General features: G+C 40.1%; 1 protein-coding gene across 1 annotated transcript in view; it reads left to right on the top strand.

Moving 5' to 3' along the window:
• kcnh2b (potassium voltage-gated channel, subfamily H (eag-related), member 2b) overlaps nucleotides 1-22,637 on the top strand; it is a 405,497-nt gene continuing 382,860 nt past the window's right edge. The window contains exon 1 of the mRNA XM_041814336.1: nucleotides 1-680. Within this exon, the coding sequence (XP_041670270.1) occupies nucleotides 605-680 (76 nt within the window). The 5' untranslated portion in view covers nucleotides 1-604. The remainder of the gene's footprint in view (nucleotides 681-22,637) is intronic.

Genomic DNA, 22,637 nt, shown 5'->3' with positions numbered 1-22,637 from the left:
TGGAGCTGCTGATCTGCGCTCTGCTGTTATTCTTTTTCACCATCATTGTGTCTCTTCTCTCCACAGAGAAACGCGGAGACGCGCAGAGGCAGAGCGAGGAGCTGGAATGAGAAACAAATAACAGACGCGCAGCTCAGCGCCCCAACTATGGCTCCAACGACGCTCGTCAGAACGCTCGCCCTGTCCGCCTCGCAGGAGCCGGCTGCAGTGCGCGATGAGAGCTCTTTTTTTGCTCCAGCAAGTGTAAGACCAGAATAAAATATATATCACCTGACAGGCTGCCCTCCCCTCGGGGGCGCAGAAACAGACACCCTCGCTCTTCTCAGCCTGGAAAGTGGAGGCTGGAAGCGGCTCGTGCGTACAGTGCGCCTCCTTTCCAGAACTCTCCACTCAGCGTTTTCTACTGGAGATCCAGCACACGCCTGTCCTCTCTCAGAGCAACTTGGGAAAACTTTGGCCCCTGGATTACCTCCTCAGAGCCTGTTAGTGTTGTGGTCTCCATGGTGGGAGCGCAGTGAGCATCGCGCGCTCGGCTGTGAGGTCTGGAGCCTCGGTGTGATCCTATTAAAAGTCCTGCAAAGTCTCTCAAAGTCCAGGAGCCAAGATGCCGGTCCGGAGGGGCCATGTGGCTCCGCAGAACACCTTCCTGGACACCATCATCCGGAAGTTCGACAGTCAAAGTAAGATCACTGCTTAATTACTCAAACAATGCGCAACAATGCAAGTTATCGCTTCCTTATTGAAGCTAATTTCTGCTTATTGATAAAAGGAGGCAAAGCTGAGTGGAAATGGCTTTCTAATGATGCAGGCTCTGAGTTGACATTTTGTTTTCCAGATTTAGCCTCAGTAATGATGTTTGCTGATGCATGCTTAATAGCTTTGACGAGTCACACAGAGCTGAGGCGAGAAAATGTGTGATAATTGGAGGAAACTCGCACAGGGAAACAGCAACTTCCTCTAAGACGAAGCGTGTGATACCCACTCAGAATGGATTTATTTCCCTCCACATCCACTTCTGATCACAACATGAACAGCTTGTGCAGATCTGAGCGGCTGTTATTTGGGAGTGTGAGCCCTTCTGCTGCCACAGACTCTTGCCATCCAGGAAGGATTCATGTCTAAAGCCAGGCAGTGCGTTTAAAAATCAGATTTCCTGCCGATCCACTCATGCTCAAAGTCACAAAAAGTGTCTCATGCTGCTGCTCTATTGACTGATTCTGTCAGAAAAAGCAATCTGCAAGATATAATACACTTGAGTGCTCTTGGGCATGGAGTCTATTATATTTTGCTCAGCCAGTAAGTTAAAAGTTTTTGTTTGGAAAGTATTCAATACCATGATAGATCTATTCTAATTTGCTTTCCAGGCATAAATCTATTATGGAGTTTGTTTGTTTTGAAGGAAAAAAAATCAATATCCTATCAATTAATCTGCAGCATGTCATGAGCCCCAAAAACAAACAATATATTCAAGCTGCTGAATTTTTTATGCAGCCCAGGGGCATGAAATTTGAAGCTGCCTATATTTTCAAATACAGGCTTCATGCGTGCTTGCCTCCCTGTGGCGGTGTTATCTTTAATGCAAATCATTCAGGGGTTTTTTCCATCTCTGAATGTGTGACCAGACTTCCAACAGCCTCTTTCACCTCACCTGAGTGTGCATGAAGAGGCCTGAGATCATGATTGTGTTGTGGAAGTGGAAGAAACGTGTCGATAACATTTTTAAAGTTCATGTTTTGACAGTCAAACTGATTCAGCTGACATTTATTGCAGAGTTAGATGAAGTTTTTCAGTAATTAAAATGTCAAATACTCCCCTCAGGAGCAGAGGCAATAAAGGCGTAGGTGGGAGCAGAAGAATCACAACTCCTTAAACCAAATTTTACCTCCTGTGACAGCCTCTCTTTTCACATGCTGGTAGTATTCTGCCGGCCTTCTACCATTCAGTATGCTCTGTGGTTCAGCGTACAAGGCCGCTCTGGAATAGTAAGTGACGTCTTGCTGCGTTTGTAAGACCCTGGCTGCAGCAGAGCTTCAAACATGGTGTTACAGAGCCGGATTGGATTTGGTGATGAAAATGACTCAACACGGGTGCAGTCGAGCTGATCGATTGACGTCTGAGTTTCAGTGATGGACGTTAATCCTGCTATTTCTCCTTTTACTTTCCCATCCTGATAAGTGTTGAAGGCCCTTCAGAATGAAACTCATGCTGCTGCTCACTGGAGCTCAGGCTCTTTGTACTGGGCCTGATCTTGAGTGTTTCCTAAAAGCACATTTGCATCAGTTGTAGGACGGTTGTTGGAGCATGTTGGAGGTCTCTCTTTAGCTGAAACCATGCATTGTTGAAAATATGAATGTAGTTTCACTGTCGTCATTCATTTGCAGGGGTGCTGCCAGGGATTCTGGGCCCCATGGAAAGACATCACATCAGCCCCCCCCCACCATCGACAGCCCCCTAGTGGCCAAGTTTACATTCTGTTCTTATAAGTCCTTCCTCCAGAAAGTTTGTTCTCCTTGAATTTAACTCTTGCTCCACTCTCCTGTCTCTATATACTGAATCCCTATGGGATGGGACAATCTCTCTTGCCCTAGTAGCAGGGCTAACACCTGGATTGAAGGTTCATGAGAAAAACAAGTCCCAAACATTTTTGAACCTCTGAGTGAAACATGAAAATGCCATCGTTGTGAAGAAAGACCTGAGAACAACAAACCCAGAGGGAGTTTGATTCAAATTTTTTTTCACAAAACCATCTCGCAACGATGAAATTTGATATCTAATATAAAAACGATTACAAAGTCAAATATTTTGCATTTAAAGTCTGCTGATTTTATTTAAATGTTTAACCACTGTTGTATAGAAGCTCATTTCTGTCACTGAAAAAGAAAAAATATGAAAGTTTGGCAGTTCTAGGGGGAGAAAATCTTGCATCGAAATAATGATATAAAAGGCATCACGATGAGAAAAAAAGTCAAAATTTTGAGTTAAAAATCATAACTGTGAGATAAAATGTCATGATTATTGTGTGATTAAAAAGTCATCATAAGAGAAAAGTCCAAATCATGAAATTCAAAGTCATAATTATGAGATAAAAGGTAAAATCACAAGATAAAAAGTCAGAATTATGGGACTGAAAGTCATTATTATTATTAAAGGAATAGTCAAGATAGTGATAAAAGTCATAATTATAGAAAAAAGTTATATTTTTGAAATTGAAAGCCAGTATTATGCGAGCATTAGTCAAGATTGTGAAAGAGTAATTGTTATAAGATTTAAAAAAATGAATTTGTGTGATCAAAAAACAGAAAAAAGTCAAAATTGTGCAATAGAAAGTTAAATAATGGCAAAAAGTCAAGTTAAAATCATGATTATAAAATAAAATATCTTGATTATGAGTTGAAAGTCATTTTAAGGAGAGACCTTGTTGTCATGAGGAACAAAAAAGAAATTGTGATTAAATGTCATAATAACAAGAAAAAGAACATTTTGAGATAAAAAGTCATAATTTTGAGTGAAAAAGTCACAATTGTGAGTTAAAAATTCAAAATTATGAGAAAAGTGAAAATGTAACATAATCATAATAATGAGATAAAAGTAATAATTACAAGATAAAAATAAAAAAAAGGTGAAATAATCCTAATAACGGGATAAAAGGTCATAATTATGGGAGAAAAGGTAGAAATTTTTAGTCAAGAATTCATAATTAGAAGCTTAAAAGTGAAAAGGATCTGAAAGTAAGCCATAGTTAGGAGAAAAAATGATATAATGAACTGAAAACGCATAGTTATGTGATTAAGTCATTATTATGGAATGCATTTTCTTATAATTTTGACTCTTTATGCCATTATTATGACTCAAATTGCCTTATTTCCATATATTTTATTTTGTAATTGGCAGGAATGGGCTTCCACAGCTTTGCATAAAAAAGCGTTAGTATTAGAGGACTTAACCCTGCTATCACAACAGTGATATACATTTCAGAGCTTTTACTCTCCACTTTAACTTCTTCAAAGAAGTTGATTCCCCAGCTGTACTCTCATGAGAGTTTTTTTTAAACAAGTCTCTCAAATCTTGCTTGGTAAAGATCATGTGACCTCTGCTCCAGTTGCCTTCCAGTCAGAGATATAAAACACCACATCACTGCTCCACAAACATAACTGTGACTCACACATTTATCCAGAATAATTTTCCATTGATTGTCTCAAGCCTTGGGCTGGGCTAACCAGGCATGCTGATGATAGTGATGACATGGTGTCTAATGGCTGTGTGTAATGAACCAGAGGAAGCGTCAGAGGACAACAGATGCTGTTTCTACCTCCTCAATAAATATACAGATATTCCAGCAGAAGACTCTAAAATCTGTGTTTGATTGATTCAACTTTTAACCACAGCATGGTGGTTAGATTTGCTGATACTGCTGAGCATTTCCTCAACTCCAAGGTCTCGTTTCAGCCCTCCACTTTGACCTCACATCCCTGAAACTGGAGCCCACTCCTCTCATGTTATCCATAATTGAGGAAATGAATGTTTTAGAAACGCAGAGCTTGGTTTTGGTTTCCACATTTCCCCTCGTTGTTTTTTGAAATCCTAATGGATGCTCGGTTCATTTAATCTGATCACCAATCAGGAAGAAGGCACATCCTGTTTGTGCAGTTTTACAGTGGGTGAGGGAAACTGCCTCATGCACAACATAGGAGGGGAAAGCAACCTTCATGGCAGAGTAAGTGAGACAGAACCATTTCTTTTTTATGATGGGGCTTCTTTAAAGATTATGTCCAGAGATTACAGGCTGTACATATCAGCCTTGGAGGAAATGATTGAGGAGCCAAGTGTGGGCATCTGTCGTCATATGGAGATGTTTCTGCCTGACACAGTGTGTGACAGGGCAGAGAAATCCTGCAGTACACCGTCTTCAGTCACAGTGACAATCTGATAAACCATCTCCACTCTGCCATGTAGGAAATCATCTTTAAATCAGGCTCATATAAGGACTGGTGGCACTGGAACAATTAAATGAATAAAGTTTATGGCTACAGTTGGTCTTAAATTAAAGCCGCAATACATTCAGAAAATATTCAGACCCCCTTCACTTCTTCACTCTGACTGAGCTCGAGAGATCCTATGTGGAGATGGGACAAAATCCCAGAAGGACGGAAGACTCTCCTCAGTGCAAAACACATGAAAGCCCAATTGGAGTTTCTAAAAAAGCACCTGAAGGACTCTCAGCCAGTGAGAAACAAGATTCTCTGGTCTGATGAAACCAAGATGAACTGCTTGGAATGGTGGTGGTAGCATCATGCTGTGGGGGTATTTTTCAGCAGCAGGGACTGGGTCACATTTAAAGTAATTGACCCCTCACTAAGCCCCGCCCCCATTGGTTACTGTTGCTATGTTGGGCAAGCTTTCACACCAGCCGTACTGAATGTACCTAGTTTTGCCACTGTGTAAGTACGGGGTATTCTGGAGGATATTCTATCAAATTTGTAGTGAAATGTGTTTTAAAGTATCAGAGGAGACAGAAACGTCCACAACCCACTTGTGAAAGCTACATTCAAGATATTACTTGTTGAGGGAGTATGAGCATACATAAGTATTAGGCTAAACATGTGAGCTAGCACATGGCTAATTAAGACAGTGAATATTCATGCAGTCAAGACTAAGGACGTCATGCAAACTATCTATGGTGACGCTAAAACTGCTGACAGCTATGCAGGAAAATGTTGGTATGGATGGATGTTGATTGAATCATTGATAAAGGATATAATGAAGCTGAAACCTGGAGGACTGCAGACAGTTAACAACATTTACACCGTGAGCCAAACTTTGACTAGAGAAGAGCACTGAAGTATTCACAGTGGCTGTTTATCTTTCTATTCTCCACATACACCTCCATGGTTGGTTTTAATAGTTTTAGGTAAACAGCGGCTGCAGTTCAGTTTTTCAGCTTATGAAGAATAAGACGGTAAGACCCAAGAAATGCTGAGTTTTAATGTGGTGTCCATTGAGAACTCACTGCTGGTTAGCTGTTTATTGTAATACTTTGTTGGTGTTTCCCCAGGAGGGTGTTATTTGGCTGTTTTATGGTGGTAGCTAACAAGCTAACATGAAGCTAAGTGCTGGTGTTTATGTAGTAGCTAACAGGCTTTTGAGAAGCAAAGAGCTGGTGTTTATGTAGTAGCTAATAGGCTAACAAGAAGCAAAGAGCTGGTGTTTATGTAGTAGCTAACAGGCTAACAAGAAGCAAAGAGCTGGTGTTTATGTAGTAGCTAACAGGCTAACAAGAAGCAAAGAGCTGGTGTTTATGTAGTAGCTAATAGGCTAACAAGAAGCAAAGAGCTGGTGTTTATGTAGTAGCTAACGGGCTTTTGAGAAGCAAAGAGCTGGTGTTTATGTAGTAGCTAACAGGCTTTTGAGAAGCAAAGAGCTGGTGTTTATGTAGTAGCTAATAGGCTAACAAGAAGCAAAGAGCTGGTGTTTATGTAGTAGCTAACGGGCTAACAAGAAGCAAAGAGCTGGTGTTTATGTAGTAGCTAACAGGCTAACAAGAAGCAAAGAGCTGGTGTTTATGTAGTAGCTAATAGGCTAACAAGAAGCAAAGAGCTGGTGTTTATGTAGTAGCTAATAGGCTAACAAGAAGCAAAGAGCTGGTGTTTATGTAGTAGCTAACGGGCTTTTGAGAAGCAAAGAGCTGGTGTTTATGTAGTAGCTAATAGGCTAACAAGAAGCAAAGAGCTGGTGTTTATGTAGTAGCTAACAGGCTAACAAGAAGCAAAGAGCTGGTGTTTATGTAGTAGCTAACAGGCAAATGTGAAGCTAAGTGCTGGTGTTTATGTTGTAGCTAATAGGCTAACAAGAAGCAAAGAGCTGGTGTTAATGTAGTAGCTAACGGGCTTTTGAGAAACAAAGAGCTGGTGTTTATTTAGTAGCTAATGGGCTAACATGAAGCTAAGTGCTAGTGATTATGTGTTCAACTCAGCAGCATGCTGGTTGTAAGTGACTGTATGTATGGAGGCCTATATAAGAAGCTACCTTTTTCCAAGTTTTCAAGTTTTTTCAAGTTATTTTGTTAAAATGGTTAACATACGGATAGATGAAACAAGGACTTTTAAAAGTCACTTTCACGCTCTGATCATGTGTTATCGGTTTAAATAGGCAGACTGTAAAAGAGAAACAACAACTCAGGTTTACTATCAGTCTCGGTTGTTATGGTCTGTGACTCGGGTCAGAACTCACAACATTGCTTTTGTGCACCAGAGTAAATTAAGCTAATGTTTAGTTAGCTTTTAACTGGAGCACTAACTTCTCTCTGCTTCATTCTGTCATAGATAGAAGAAGAATAAAACAACATGTGATATTATTTATAAATGTCCATTTTTCAAGGAGATGGTCTCAAGTCAATTTAAGATAATGTGCTTTCATACTGAAAGACTGAAAAGCTCTACATGTCCACATTTTCAGTTATAAAGTGAGATATCCTCAGAGGCCAATTAAAGCAGGGCTAAAAGCTTTCCATTTTGTGAAACACTTACGAGTGCTTTATAATCTCTAAGACATGATATTATATGATATGGAGTATGTTTTCTAGTCATCTAGCTGAAATGCAGCCTTGCATTCTTGATTACATTGCATTACATTGTGGCAAATTCTGCTACTGGTTCAACTGTTACCATTCAGCTGCAGAAACCTGGCCTTTGTTGTGCTGGACCCCCTGAGCTGGCAGCTCAAATGTCAATCCTGATAACCTCGGTTTTCTTCAGGCCTTTGGACTGAAAAGCAGCTCCTTTATCTACGAGCTAATCCCCGGTTTCTAACCAATCTCTCAGATCTTATGTTGATCTAAAGCTGTGCAAGTTTATTTGGCATTCATATAAGTGTGTAAAGCACATTTGTGCTCCATCAAACAAGATTACACCTGGTGTAATTTATTACAAGGAGCCAATATAATAAAGCACGCTGTAAAGAGAATCCCCAGGACTTAAGACGCCCCTAAGGCTGTATTAACAGCACATATAAAGTGCATGGATCCACCTGGGAAACCAAACAGGTGTGGGGCAGATTGTACAGTAGCTGTAAAAATTGATTACTAAGATTCTGCTGTTGATTGGAGCATTCAGTAGAAGGTCAAAGCTGTTTTGTGTTGCGATTATTGACGTGTTAGCTGAAGGAAAGTCAATAAGGAGCTTGATATAGCCTTTGTGTACATGAAGAGTCGACTAATCAGAGGCACGGCCTCACAAAATATACTCTCATCCTTGTGTAACCAATATGATGCAAACTCATACAAGTATCCTCAATAATAATACATGCATTCATTTATATATTTAAATCAGGAGCATTATTAATCTGAGTCCCTCTGGTGCTCTATTTCATCTTCTGTCATTTTTGTTAGCTCTTCTTGTGTTCAGCACCATGCTGATCATATTACGGCTGAATATCTGGGACTAATCAGTTTTACTATTGCGTACATAATGTTCAAATAATCAGATTTGATCATTTATGCTTGGTAGCACATTCTGAAATCGCCCTGATTGGCCAAAGGCTAGAGAAATATTCACTTGTGGCTCAGTTTGTATGCATAATTCATGTGGGACAACATTATTACCACTGCCTCCTTTGGTTTTTATTCCAGATACTTCTTCATGGATAAAAACTTAAGATTTGAGCACACCTTTAAAAGTATAATGATCAAGGTTTAACTGTTTTCACATTTATGTTGCATATAGGTTTACTGCAGTAAGAGGTGCAATGCTGCTGGTCCCTGGCTTTTCTAAAAAAATATCAGTATTTTAATTTGAATTGAATGCTATTTTACTGCACCTGCTGTGAATCTGTTTTCCTGCAGTGGCTTCTTGGAAACATTCATTATCTGTTAGAGTTTATAGTGCCTTTAAAAAGTCCTCACCCCTTTGGATGTTTAACCTTTTTATTGATTTAATAAGCCAATCACGGTTGAAATAATTTGGCTTATTAACCCCGCAGAAACTCTTTAATGTCAAAGTGAAAACAGATTTCTACAAAGTAATGTCAAATTAATAAAAATACATCATGTGAAATGAGTGACTGCATAAATAGTCTGTCAGCTACTTTACTCCATTTTGCAAAACTGCTTAATCTCTGTCAGATTGCATGGGGATCTCGCATGAACAGCCCTTTTCAAGCCCAGCCACAAATTCTCTACTGGATTGAGGTCTGGGCTTTGACTCGGCCTCTCCAGAGCATTCCCCTTGTTGTCTTTAAAACATTTCTTTGTATGCTTTGGCCTATTGTCTTGCTGGAAAATAAATCTTCTCCCAAGCAGTTCTCTTGCAGACTGAATAAGATTATCCTCCAGGATTTTCCTGTATGCTGCATTCATTTTACCTTTATGGGCCTTCCAGAGCTGGCTGCTGAGAAGCATCCCCACAGCATGATGCTGCCACCCCTGTTTTTCACAGTGGGAATTAGGGTCCTTGTTTAATCTTATATTGTGTTGTTTATAATATAGAATCATTTATTGCTTGTCTTTTTCGAAAATGCATGAGATGAGGTAGCTAAGGAATAATCGCATATCAAATCGCAATTGCAATATTGGAGAAAAAAATGAGCAATTAGGTTATTTATTGCAAATCATTCAGGCCTAGTGGGTATGGTGTGTTTGTGGTAAGGTGAAGTGTAGGGCTGAACAATTTTAGAAAAAGCATTCATTGCACTTGTTTTTCTCTCTGTGATATTTATTGTGATTTATGTGAGGTAAAAAGATAAAAAAAAGAGAAATTAAATGCCTTTCATGTGCATTTATTAAATTATCATATTTTTTCTTGTTGGATCTTAATGTCACATTCATATTTTAATATCACACTGTGTAGCTGAAATTGGCTCCAACACAGACACAGGCAGAGGAGAGGGGACAGATCAGGAGGAGTAAGTGACTCGTTTCTTTATCAGCCTTACAAATAAACTCCATTCCAGCTATATTTTAATGCACATTTGTGACAGAAAAGAAAAAAACATGAGATTTGGTCTAAAATGCAACAGCACAGAAGAAGCAGCTTGACATGCACCAGGTCATCTGATTATTGCACATCTTTGCGTTGTGACTATTGTGCATGCAATTGTGATAGAAATGCAATATATAGTTCAGCCCTAGTGCATTGTTTGGTGTTCGCCAAACAGAGCATCTTGTCTGATGGCCAACAAGCTCCATTTTGTTCTCACCAGACCAAAGAACTTTCTTCCACTTGACCAAGTCAAATGACATGATCCGCAGTATAGTAGGCCTTCAACAAATCAATAAAAAGAGCAGCACAATGTTTCTTATTGTCCAAGGACTTAATAAAATCACTGACTGCTTTCAAGGCAGCAGTGGTTGTGCTGTGCTTTTTTCTAAAACCGGACTGATAATCAGAAAAAAATGTTGATTGATATAAGTTAGTCAACTACAAGAGATTCCAGTGTCTTTGCTAAGACTGAAAGATTGGAATTAGGTATATAGGCAAGTTATTTATAAGTGAGGGGTCTCCCTTTTCACAGGGGAGAACAAAAATAGATTTCCAAACAGGGGAATTTTGTTCAAGAACAAAGAAAGATTTAAAAGATAGCTCAAAGATTCAGCACTAAAATCTGCCAAAAAACAGGATTTAAGATCATCCGGGCCAGCCAGTTTAATATCTAAAAGTCTGTGGACTGTGTGCACCTCACTGACAGTAATCGGCCTAAAACTAAACGTCTGAGGAGCAGGAAGGGTTGCCTGATGTGCAGAGCGGATAAGGATAAAAGCTGCATGCATGGAAACAGGCGTAAATCTAGCCCCTCTGTTTTCCAGCTCAGGTATTCGATGCACTCTCCTCTGACTTCAGACCTTCTCTGCTTACTGTACACCGATCCCCAGTGCATGTCAACCTCTCCCTTTACTGTACTGCGATCCTCCATGTTTGATAGCTCATCACAGATCCCACTGCTCAGACAGATTGTGTTCCTCACCTGGAACAACCGACAGCCCGTTTGGCCTCGATTTGAGGTCACACAAGCCTTTGAGATCACATGTTGTTGTCTGTTTCCACGCTCCTCGGAGAAGGCTTTCAGCCAATTACGAGCCTCAGAGCCACTGTCCTCCGGGGAGGATGTTACCGTTCTTCAGCTGAAGTACAAACACCTCATCGTCATAGAAACCACCACCCCCATGACTCCCGCCTCCCACACACCCACCCACTGTCATGCGCTCAAACACACACATCAGGAAAAGGTACAGTGCTGTTAAACTCAGGTAATAATTTAGTCTCCAGAGCTGTCAGAGCTGAGATGTTAGAGTTTGTCATAAACTGTTTATTAACGTGGACTATCACAATGTGAGAGCAACAAGTAGAGCTTATTCTACCAAGGTAAAGCACACTAAAAATGCCTACACTCTGTTTTAAGTTAATAAGGCTAAAGTTAGCTTTTGCATTTTAACTTTTGTTTGGGAGGGTTAATATGGATTGCCATCACTTCTAAATTTTACCCCACAGTGTACCAGGCCTTCTCGCCAGTTGCCAGTATACTCTCTTGTCCTCTCCACATAATTTATGAATAATTCTTGATATCATCTATCATGAATTGGAGTATGAACCACTAACAGCTTATTGATGACAAAATATTCTATTTTGAGTCTAATGGGACAATAGCATTGTATTTTTTCTTATTCAAATATGATAACCCATGTTGAATATTCAGAATAACAGACAGATCATCTAATTAAAGGCAATAATGATACATTCCCTTAACAGTTAATGGTGCCACACACTTATAAAAAAAAGTAGCTGGGAGTCTCGGACTGATTCAACTCCTGGTTATGGCTTAGTAAAAGCAATGTCAAAGTGATATTTTCCGACTTTATTAACATATGATTTGCTTAAAAGTCGTACAGAGGTGGAATTGTTTTCTAACCCCTGGAAAGTTTGTGAATCATAAAAACTGCAGTGCACTTTCATCTTCTCTCATAAACATTAAGCTAATCTTTACTGTATTTATGCCATGCTATTGTCGTCCTCATCATTAGATGCTTAACGCAATACAGCAAGTTTGTATGGACAGGTGCGTATTTCCCCCAAATAACTGCATAATGGCTCAGCATCTCTGCATGCCAGTGAGTATGTGCAAACTCAACAAGGCCAGCATTAGAGAAGTGCTTTAGATAGACTTTGATCAGCGATCATGGAGCAGGTGTGTTATGTCATCCAAATACGTTTCCCTGTGGGCGTGTTTCAACAAAGTCTAATTGTTTTTCAGCTTTGTCACTTATTCTCATGAGCGTGCATTAGGATTCCCTGAATGATAACTGGGGGCAACATTTTGGGATTTGCAAGATAATCTGTCCATATTTATGATTTTTTTTATGGCACCAATTTCGAACCAGTACAGCCAAGAAGTCTTCTGAGAGGGATCAAGCACAATTGGAAAAATGGTGTGGTGTGCAAATCGATACAGACACAAGGACACGCCACCAATTTTAGTAGTAAGATGTGTTTCTCCACAGTCGTGTAGTTTATTTAGACTATTTTTTAGATTCATGCTGACACTGATTGGCTGGCTGTTAGTAAAATTGCTGGTGTGACATTTAGCATTTAATCCACATGCATTTGACTTAGAAGAGAATGTTGTTGTTATTTATTTGTAGATAAAAAATATCTACATGTAAATCATGTATTGAAATTCAGCTTAAAAATAGCTGAGATATGATTTTTGGTCCATATCACCCAAATTAGTCCTTATTTTTACCACTTAAATCACTGATGCTTTAACTAATAGTCACCTTACTCCACTTTCGGTGAGATTGTTAAGTTAGCTAATGATATTATAGGTAACTTGACACGGCCTTAACTGGGGAATCTGAAGAAAGAGTAAAAGGTTAACAGTAAACAGATAAAATGTAGAGCAAGGAATAGCTTGAATAACATTGGCCAATCAGGATCAGCAAAATGCAATCCTGAACACTCGCAGAACTGCTGTTTCATACCGGCAGTGGAATTTAAAGCCACTCAGATGCATATCAAATGATGCTTTCTTGAAAAAAGGATTAAAAATATGAAGATAAGTCCTGCTTGTTGCCGTGATCAACGCCGTTTACCCCCCAGCTGCAGTCAGTCACACAGGCCTGTGTGTCTCACCAGCAGGTCGTCCACCTGAGCATTTAGAGCTCCCTGCCTCTGTGCTTCCTCAGGCTCTGATGATCTCAGCTCTCACAGTTGCATAAGATGCAGAGCCTTGATGATCCCAGTGCAGGGAGGAAGAGATGCTTTCTGTGCTCTGAGAAAAGACATGTAACTGCTGATGAGTTCTTGCAAATGTTCCACACAGAGCAGCAACATATGGCTGGCATACACAGATTAGACCGTGACGAGACATTTGAGACTGCCGTCTGCAGGGTTTGCTGGTTGGATTTGCTGCAGGGGGAATGGCACAGAACGAATGTAGACATCCTTTAGCTTTGTGTTGTCCTCCAGATGTCTGGAAAATCAAGACTTTTTCTCCATAAAGGCTCCCATGGTTGATGTATACGGTAGCAGTGAAATAAATCCAGACTTTTGGCTCTCCTCTAGTGGTTAGCTTTATTTTTCTGCTCCATCTGCTTCACTCTGAGGGTGTAAACACAGCCACATTGCTACACTGGTGCTGAGGTCAGGAGTGAGCCTCTGCCTCATGATTGCACTTTATTGGTGTGAAATCACTCGTCTCACACGCACACTGTCTCTCCTCCTGTCTCCCTCTCTTTTGCTTGCTCACACACGCACCCACACAAGCAGTTACCAAGCAGGAAGACAAAAGACAAACTCGTAAACTCTCGGAGCTTGTAAATACTCTTCTCTCCACTCCTTCGCTCCTTCCTTCTGTCTGCTGTTTGTCTCTTTTGACAGCCTGTTTCTTCTCCACCTCTCTCTTTCTCCGTCTCTCGCGCCCAGCAGATGCCATACCTCTCTGCCTTCTGATCTCAAGTGGGCACGCTTCCAACCGGGGAACATGGCACCTGCTGAGGGGTGCTGAGAGGGAGGCTGCTGTGTGTGTGGTATATGGATATGCTGTGTTTGAGCCAGAGAGTTTAACCTCTCCATTTAGAAGCCAAACACAAGACTGATTAGATTTATTCACAAAAAAAAATATTCGTTTCGCTTAAGCCACAACAATGAAATACAACAACAGATGACACCTAAATTAATCGATTTCCTTTCAAACTGGTACATATATTAGACTACTGTAAGACTTTTTTTAACCGACATGTTTTAAAGGTTAAGGAAACATAAGGCACTTCTTAAGATTATATTTAATATGCTAACACACCAGATAGACTCCTTCATCTATCTTAGAATAATGCTGATTGGTCAGATCCATACTCAGATCTGGCTGAATCATTTCAAACTAAAGCTTTGCAAGATGGATTTGCCTGATGACAGACATAGAGTCCGGCCAATCCATCTGCTTTGCAAGGTGAGTCCATGCTGAGAATAAATCATTTTTGCCATTGTTGTTGACAATGCAGATCGCAGAAGCCCTGCCCCTTCTGAATTTTGATTTGTTAATAAGGAAGAAGGGACATTGACGGGCGCAGCTGTGTCCTAATAGTTACTCTGTTTTTAACTGAGATCTCTGGGAGTGCAGACACAGTGAACAGCTGATGCCAGGAGTGTGTCGGCTCTCAGGACGCCAAGCAGAAAAAAAACCCAAAACACTGAACTCTGTTTTGTTTTGAATAGAAAATGGGCACTGCCTGCCAAAAATGGCAATGTAGGGCATGAGCCCAAAGACATGTATTAGTCAGAAATAAAGAGACACCTGATTAAGAAAAAAGAGCTTATGCAGAAATATGAGTCAACACTGTAAACTAGCTTTTAAATGACACAGTTTTAAAGGAAGCTTAACTGATAGACTGGAGCAGTGGTACTCAATTGGTCCAGCCCAAGGGCCCACCATTATCTTTGATGACAAATCGCAACCTGAATTTCCAAAAATTTTCAACAATGCACATTATGTTAATAAAAATGTACCACTTAAGATCTTGGTTGGAACAAAATTAATGACAGAAACAAGAGACAGGACATATAGACTCATATGCCTTACCTCTATGCTTTGTACCAAGAGTTTAAGAGATTCTGAAATCAATACAAAATCTATTCAAGAAAATGTTTTATGCCTGGCAGAATAAAAAGTACAATCTTTTAAAGTGGGATTATGCACCCTCCTTACATCTATGAGATTAAAATCAAAGAGTATATTCCTTAATGCTTTTATTGCTTGAGGATTAGAGGGTGATTTACTTGATTTATCCATTTTTGGATCCAGTATAATGTTCATGTCAGAACCAATTACTATCTCAAATTCTAAAAGCTCTGCCAGAATTGTACTTAGCTGAGCAAAAAGCAGGTCATTATAGTAATTTGTGCATTATATATTGACAAAAGCAACTTTTATACCATGACACAAACATTTGATAAAGGCAACTCTACCCTCTGCAACAAAATTTGTTCAAACTAACCATAGCATTTCGTCCTCCTTAAAAACTGACATTACCATCAAATGAAACAAAACAGGTATCAGACCAGACCCACTCTTAATCCCCAACCCAGCACCCTCCATTCCTGGATCAAAAGCTACAAAAACCCAGTCAAAAAAGAACCTGCTCTATGCAGGGTTGTAGCATAGTGGCATGAGCAACCCCCCTGACATTTTTACATTTTCCAACAAAGAGAAGAAAAAAGAAAGAACTTATCCTATTCAAAAATAGTTTTCGTCCTGGGTTGTTAATTCAGTGTCACAACGGGAAAGAGAGAATTAGAGATATTAGACTACTGCTTACATCAAATATATGTCTAAATAGTAGGTCTATATATGTGTCTGTATGTATGACATAACACAAGATTTACAGTATAAGCTTAAACAGTTACAAGATATATCCAAAAATAAAGAGGGGAACCAGTAGCTACTGTAACAAAACAAATATATGTATAGATACATTCATACACATACATACTGTATACACACATCTTTATTTCTCATGTCCTGCATCTTGATGTAAAGAGGCAGAGTCAGAATATTAGAAGTAAGCCTTCCTTGTTCCTTGTTGATGTTCTAAGTCCTCCCCCCTTCAATCAGACAAAAATTGTCCTGATAAAACAAAAATGTAGAGCACACTTGCAGATTTATGCTCATATTTTGTGCATCATTCTACAATATGTTCCATGAGTTACTTACTTGTGCAGTTATTTGAAGCAACCTTTCATGTACTTTGTGCTCATTAACACAAATCCAGGAGCAGTAGAGTGAAAAGTAAAAATAAGTCCTTCTTACATTAGTTAGATTAAATTACTCTGTAAAGTCAGGAAGTGCTCTCAAACCCTCATTCCATGCCACCGGAACACATGATTCACAGATACAGATTCTCAATGAGAGTTTAGTCTGGTTCATAGACCTGCTTCTGGCTGATTACACTGATGTTTTATATATGCATGCATCTTCTCAATGCCTTGAATCTTGCCTATATTCTGTATTCTGTATGATCTACTTGGTTTGCTTTCATTGGCTGCCTGCAGACAAAATCATTGGGACATCCTTGTTTATATTTATTTCCACAGCCCATTGTTGTTGATAAAAAGTTCAGCTCAGGGTCCACAGGAGCAATTGACAAGTGGGGAAGTGAGATGTGTAGAGGGGGAGAAAGAGATAACACTATTTCAATACCTGGTTTCATTTGGTGCTAAACTGCTCTAATGTACTGCCTGTGTTAGTTAGCTATCCTATGTGGATTTGTTGCTACTTGTAATGATTTGCATAAAGAGGAAAAATTTTGCATCAGAATTTTAGATATTCCCTCGTTAACGTGCATGCTGAGCAGTGAGTGTGCAGTTAGGATGGATCTCCTGTTTGCATGTGCTCTGTGGATCAGATTCTGTATATTTTTGCATTTGAACCATTAAAAACATGCAAAAAGCCATGCTATCCTTCAGAGGATCTGCCCCACAGTGTCTTCACTAAATCTGCATTGTACTGTGGCAGAAAACAGCTGAAATGATGCTCAGTTTCAGACAAATTACTTCCAGATTTTATATTTAAAAAAAAAACTAAAGCCACCTGTCTCAAGCTGAGATCTTAGACTTTTCTCACAATCTCTCAGTCTAGTCTTTTTTGGTGGTGTTGGGCATGTCAGGTCTGCATTATTCTGCTTTAATGATTTGAACCAGAGTTTCTCTATCAACGGATCATTCGCAGACACATAACACAGGTCAACTGTTGTATTTCATATCTTTTTCCAGCCATGGTGAGATTTAAAAGCATATTCTGTCCAAACTTGTGGCACCTTCTGATGTTTCCAGCTTTAAACCTTAGTCAGACTTGGAGCACGGATGCACGCTGCAGATTCAGCTCCCAGTCAAGGCTGCTGTGATAAGGACGCTTCTGCAGCTGCAGAGAGAATTAAACATGTGACGCTGTGTTTACAAGACTTTCTTGACCACCAGGACAGTGGAACACAGGGATCCTTCTGAATGGTGTCTAAATATTACCATGGGGGTCATTTCCAAAGATGGCTGTATGTTTGGACTTTAATGTGTAAGCAGCAGTTGTCCTCTGTCCTTAAAGGAAATAAATCGATTTCTATAGCAAACAGCTGTCAAGAGTAGCAGCAACAGATGATAAAAATGAGTCCATGAACACTTTTCAGACTGACTGTGCTGCTTGAACAGCTTGTTTGTTGAAGTTTTGCCACCGGGAGCCAATCAGATTCACATAAAGAGCAGTAACATTTTAGCTGTAAGTTTGCACAGAAAAAGCCCCTGTAAGACATGTTTTTCTCTAGCTGTACCAGAAGCTTTTAATGCAACAAAGAAATGCATCCTTGAGAAGCCATCAATCCAATCCAGTTTTATCTGAACAGCTGCATACAAACAAAAACTCAATGTGCTTTAAAGAGACTCAACATTAATCCAACATTAATGAGCACTTTGGCAAAAGTGGCATGGAAAAAAACGTCCTTTTACCCGGCAAAAACCTCGATCAGATTTAAACCGATGGTGAACAGCTTTCTCTTTTGTCTAGACAGGCTGAGAGAGCAGGATAGAGGGAGATTTTACCCATGATTCAAAGTGACCTTCTGCACAATAACACAAGCTTTGAAAGCAAAGGCCAACAGAGAAATGTCCTTACCACTCACGGCTTGTTGCCAGACCTGGGGGCTCCACTCAGCCTTGGATTACAGCTTTTCAGGCCCCCCAGCTGTAGTCTTCCAGACTTGAAGCCAAATGAGTCATGTTTGAGACGCACATTTTTAGACCTGTGCTTCAGTGAGAGCATGTTTCATCCTGAAACACCTGAGAAATAAAATCAGATACACATCAACACATGATAATGGCATTATTGTGTATGCAAACTTATCTGTGAACTGGCTTTTTTTTTCCCCCTTGCTAGAAAAAATGTTTGAATACCCTCTTTTCTTAAATTTGTTTTTAAGGAAAAACACCACTTTTATGCACATATAAGGACTATGAAGATCACAGGACTGTTTCATTCAGACCTGTTGCCACAGTTGTTTAAAATGAAGCACCTTGCCATGCAGTCTACATTTACAAACATTGTTCCTAAATGAGTCTTTCTGAGGGGCTCGAGCTTTCAAGTGTGGTACCTTGATGGATGACACCTTATCAGTAAGACAATTTGGGAAATTTCTTACCTAACTGATATCACCCAGTCATGTAAGTGGTACTTTTAGAAAGTGGAAGCGTTTAAGAACAACAGCAACTCAGACATGAAGTGGAAGACCACATAAAATCTCAGAGTCTATAACTAGGGCGCATGGTGCTTAAAGTCTCCAACACAGCCGGAGCTTCATGAATAGGTTTCCCAACAGCTAAATGCAAGCCTTACATAACCAAGTCCACTGCCAAGCGTCGGATGAAGTGGTGTAAAGTAGAGGCTGACATTTCAGAGGCTGATCACGTGATTGGGATGGGACGGGGAAAAAAGTAAGCAGGAGTGGGCAGAATTGGTAACCACCACAATAACATTAGACAAATTTTATATACATATATACACATGCAGTTTCTATATTCATTCTGTTAGTTTTTTTAAGCAGAAAATTGACAAATGCACTGTGTATTGACCCCACTAGGCAGCCATTTTGCTTGTCGTGACCACACTTCCCTCACCAGAAACAGTGCTGCCGCAGCCGACACTTCATCCAACAATGCAAGCAGCAACCCTTTTTGAAATGGAGCAAGTTGAAGGCAAAAGACAAAATGTGACTTGAAATGAAAAGTACAACAGAATAATCCATCTGTGAAGCTTACAGAACTTGCAGGGAACATGAGGGGAATGACAATCCTCCACTGTGCCACTGTGGAGTAGTGGGCCCGTGTTCTGTGGAGTGACAAATCATACTTGTCTTTTTGGCAGTCAGATGAATGAGTCTGAGTTTGGTGATTTCTGGGAAACATGACCTGTCTGACTGCTTTATGCCAACTGTGAAGTTTGGTGGAGGAGGGATAATGGAATGGGGATGTTTTTCAGGGTTTGGGCTAGAACTCTAATCTCCAGTGAAGGCCAACCAAGACAATAGACAATGCTATGCTTCCAACTTTGTTGCACCAGTTTTGGGAAGGCCCTTTTCTATTCCAACATGACTGCCCCAATGCACAAAGCAAGGACTATAAAGACATGGTTTGGTGAGTTTGGTGTGGAAAAACTTGACTGGCCTGACCTCAACCCCATCTAGCACCTTTGACGAACTTGAACAGAGATTCTGAGCCAGGGCTTCTGGTCCAACATCAGTGCCTGACCTCATAAATGCTTTACAGAATGTTTGGGCACAAATTCCCACAGAAACACTCCAAAATCTTGTGGAAAGCCTTCTTAGAAGAGTAGAGGCAGTTATAGCTGCAAAAGGAAGTTTAATTAATCAAACTAGACGGAAGATGCAAAACATTTTTGACACGTCACATGGTGTGGTCTTGGACGCCTCATTGATAATGTCACCCTACAGGAGTGTTTGTTGTTCCTGACATTTTAAGAGCACATTTCTTCTTCAGAGTTGTGCTGAATGAAGCCCATGACTAAATGTAATGTAACATGACTGCATGGGATCCGAGTTGGAAAATTGAATTCATAGCAAGAAATGAAAACGGATGCAGAGACGTGCTGATGCTTTTTCATGACTTTCCTTTCTCCGTTGGTTTTTGTGTGTATTGCATTGTAATTTCATCATTATCACGTCTACCAGTGAACACAGAGGGGTGTTCCCTGAACCTGATGAAGCCGAGAGCATGTGGGCCCCCCTGTGAGAGAGCTGAACTTGTGAAACGATGCACATGCCCTGAAAGCAGCTTTTACAAAAACACTTTAGAAATACTGTGTTTGTGTCTCCACGGCGATAGAGGAAAAGATGAGCTCCCAATCTGTTTTCTCAGATCACCGCACACACGTTAGCATCTCTGGGAGAGTTATATCCCCCTCCACATCATCAGCTTCTAATTGGCTGTACCATCATGAAAACATGTACCCCAAAGACTAAAGCATCAAAGGCTGCATCTCTGCTCGCCTTTTTTTCCATCCACTATGAAAAGCTTGAACAGCACCTTGTCAGGTGAAGCTCAGGGAAATGTGCTGTTAAGCTGAGAAGGGCAGCGTCTTTCCTGCAACAAAAGCTAAGAGAAAAGAAGGAAGAATAAGGCTTTTATAACACACAGAGACTGATGTTTTTTTATTCTATCAGCACTTTGCAGACATAAAGTAATGATGGTATGAATATAACCAATGTTCCAGTAACCCTTCTCCTGACCTTTAGTATTGGCATGCAGCACACTGGTTTAAGGGTTATAATGGGTGAAAAATGTATACCTTCAGCTCAGGACACAAGGATTCAAGTGTCAAAAAAACACTGAGTTCTTATTTCAAAACATACACAATTCAAAATTGAGAAAATAATCATCCGATGAATTGATGATTGAAATCGTTTGTTGCAGCCCTGCTTTTAACCTTCATTTACTTTTTTCTCAAAATCATTTACCATCAGTGCTATATTTCCCCCCTGTGACTTATTACTGCTAAGAATGAGGTTGACATTTATAGTTAAATTTTGACCCTGTCAGACTTGACCTTCAGAATCCGGTCCCCACCGTGACTGAGTTTGACCCCCCTGCTGTAAAACATTGGCATAGTTACCAGGTAACGAATGAGGCTTTACTAACTTGATGGCTATTTCAAACATTTGTTGAAAATAGAGAAAACCTACTGCATCCTGAGTAGGGACCAGGTCCTATGTTTTTGAAATACCTGAAAACCAATAATGTTTTCGCTTATTGATACTGCTATCGAGTCTCACAGGTTCTGTGATGTAACGTCTTCTAAGATATTACTGATGTTTAAAAATACATCAGTTCTTGCAAGGGGAACATAATAGCGCATCAGTATTGTGCATCACATTAAAACAGAATGTGGTACCTTCAGCTGTCAGCTTGAGGAAAAAAGACTGCCTGTGAGTCGCATGCAATCATATCCATCTGCGCTGGGAGTAACATGCACTCGTCTTAAGCTGCTTCAGGACAGTTTTCTTCTCTTCTCTCAGCTAAGAGCAGGGTTCAGGAGAGCAGGGTGGAACTTTCTTCCAAGCGGGGAGGGCCAACTGAACCTGGGGGCAGTGCTAACTCCTCACATGACATCATGAGGGGAAACTCTGAGAACAGCTTGTTTCAGCACACATTTTCTGAAAGGTGGTGAAAGAGAGGGGGGTGGGGTGGGGGGATTTTTCTGGTACTTGAGGGGATTGTGGACAGGCCAGGGGCACATATTTTTGTTAGAAAAGCCTGAGTGACCTTTAATGACCTGCCATCAGTGTGTGATGGTGTAAGGAGTCTGATGTATGCTGATGACATGCTCTCATATACCTCTGGGAAAGATCTTGAATAAGTGGCTTGTAAACTGTTATGGCAATGGACAGAGTTACAGGAACTATTAACAGCTGAAGCCTCTAAAACACATTTGAATGCAATGATTTTACCTTATTGCCATTATTGTATACCCTCAGGCAAATAGAAGTGTCTTAAAACCCATCAGGTCCACAAACAAGCCCTGAGAATCCTAGACAAAAAATCATTACATTATCACCACTTACATATACAGTACAGTGGAGTACCTGACAAATATTAAATGCTTAGCTTTGATAATTTAATTTTGTTATAACATGTCGATTTAGTGTGTGCTACTTCACCACCATTGAAGAACAAGCAGATCTTTGCCTTTGCACAGTCTGCTTTTTCATTCTTTTAATCCTCCAACCAATCTTTGATACTTTGTTACCAAGTAACTCTTCCATTTTTGTGCACCTTTTTGCAAAGTATTACCCATATTTATCTAAATCCATGGCAGGATTATGCGGTCAGACAGCTGTTCTATACAGGGCTGCAGTAATCAGAAACAGATGTCTTTGGCTGATGTATGGATGTAATAAGTAATGCAAACATGGTTAGAGGGATGATTTAATTGGTCGATCCAGAAGTTCTGATGTTACTCCAACTCTCCTAATTTTAATCTCATGCAGTCAGATTAATTTATCATCTTCACATGTGGATCAATACATGCTTAAATTGTGCTTACAGGAGTGTTTGGGAGAACCTCTTATCTCTTGTTATCTTCAAAAATCCAAAGTTGCCTGT

This window comes from Cheilinus undulatus, linkage group 19 (genome assembly GCF_018320785.1).
Source record: "Cheilinus undulatus linkage group 19, ASM1832078v1, whole genome shotgun sequence".
NCBI classification, from domain to species: domain Eukaryota; kingdom Metazoa; phylum Chordata; class Actinopteri; order Labriformes; family Labridae; genus Cheilinus; species Cheilinus undulatus.
Note: the sequence above shows the minus strand (reverse complement) of the source record. Positions and strands in the feature narration are given on the sequence as shown.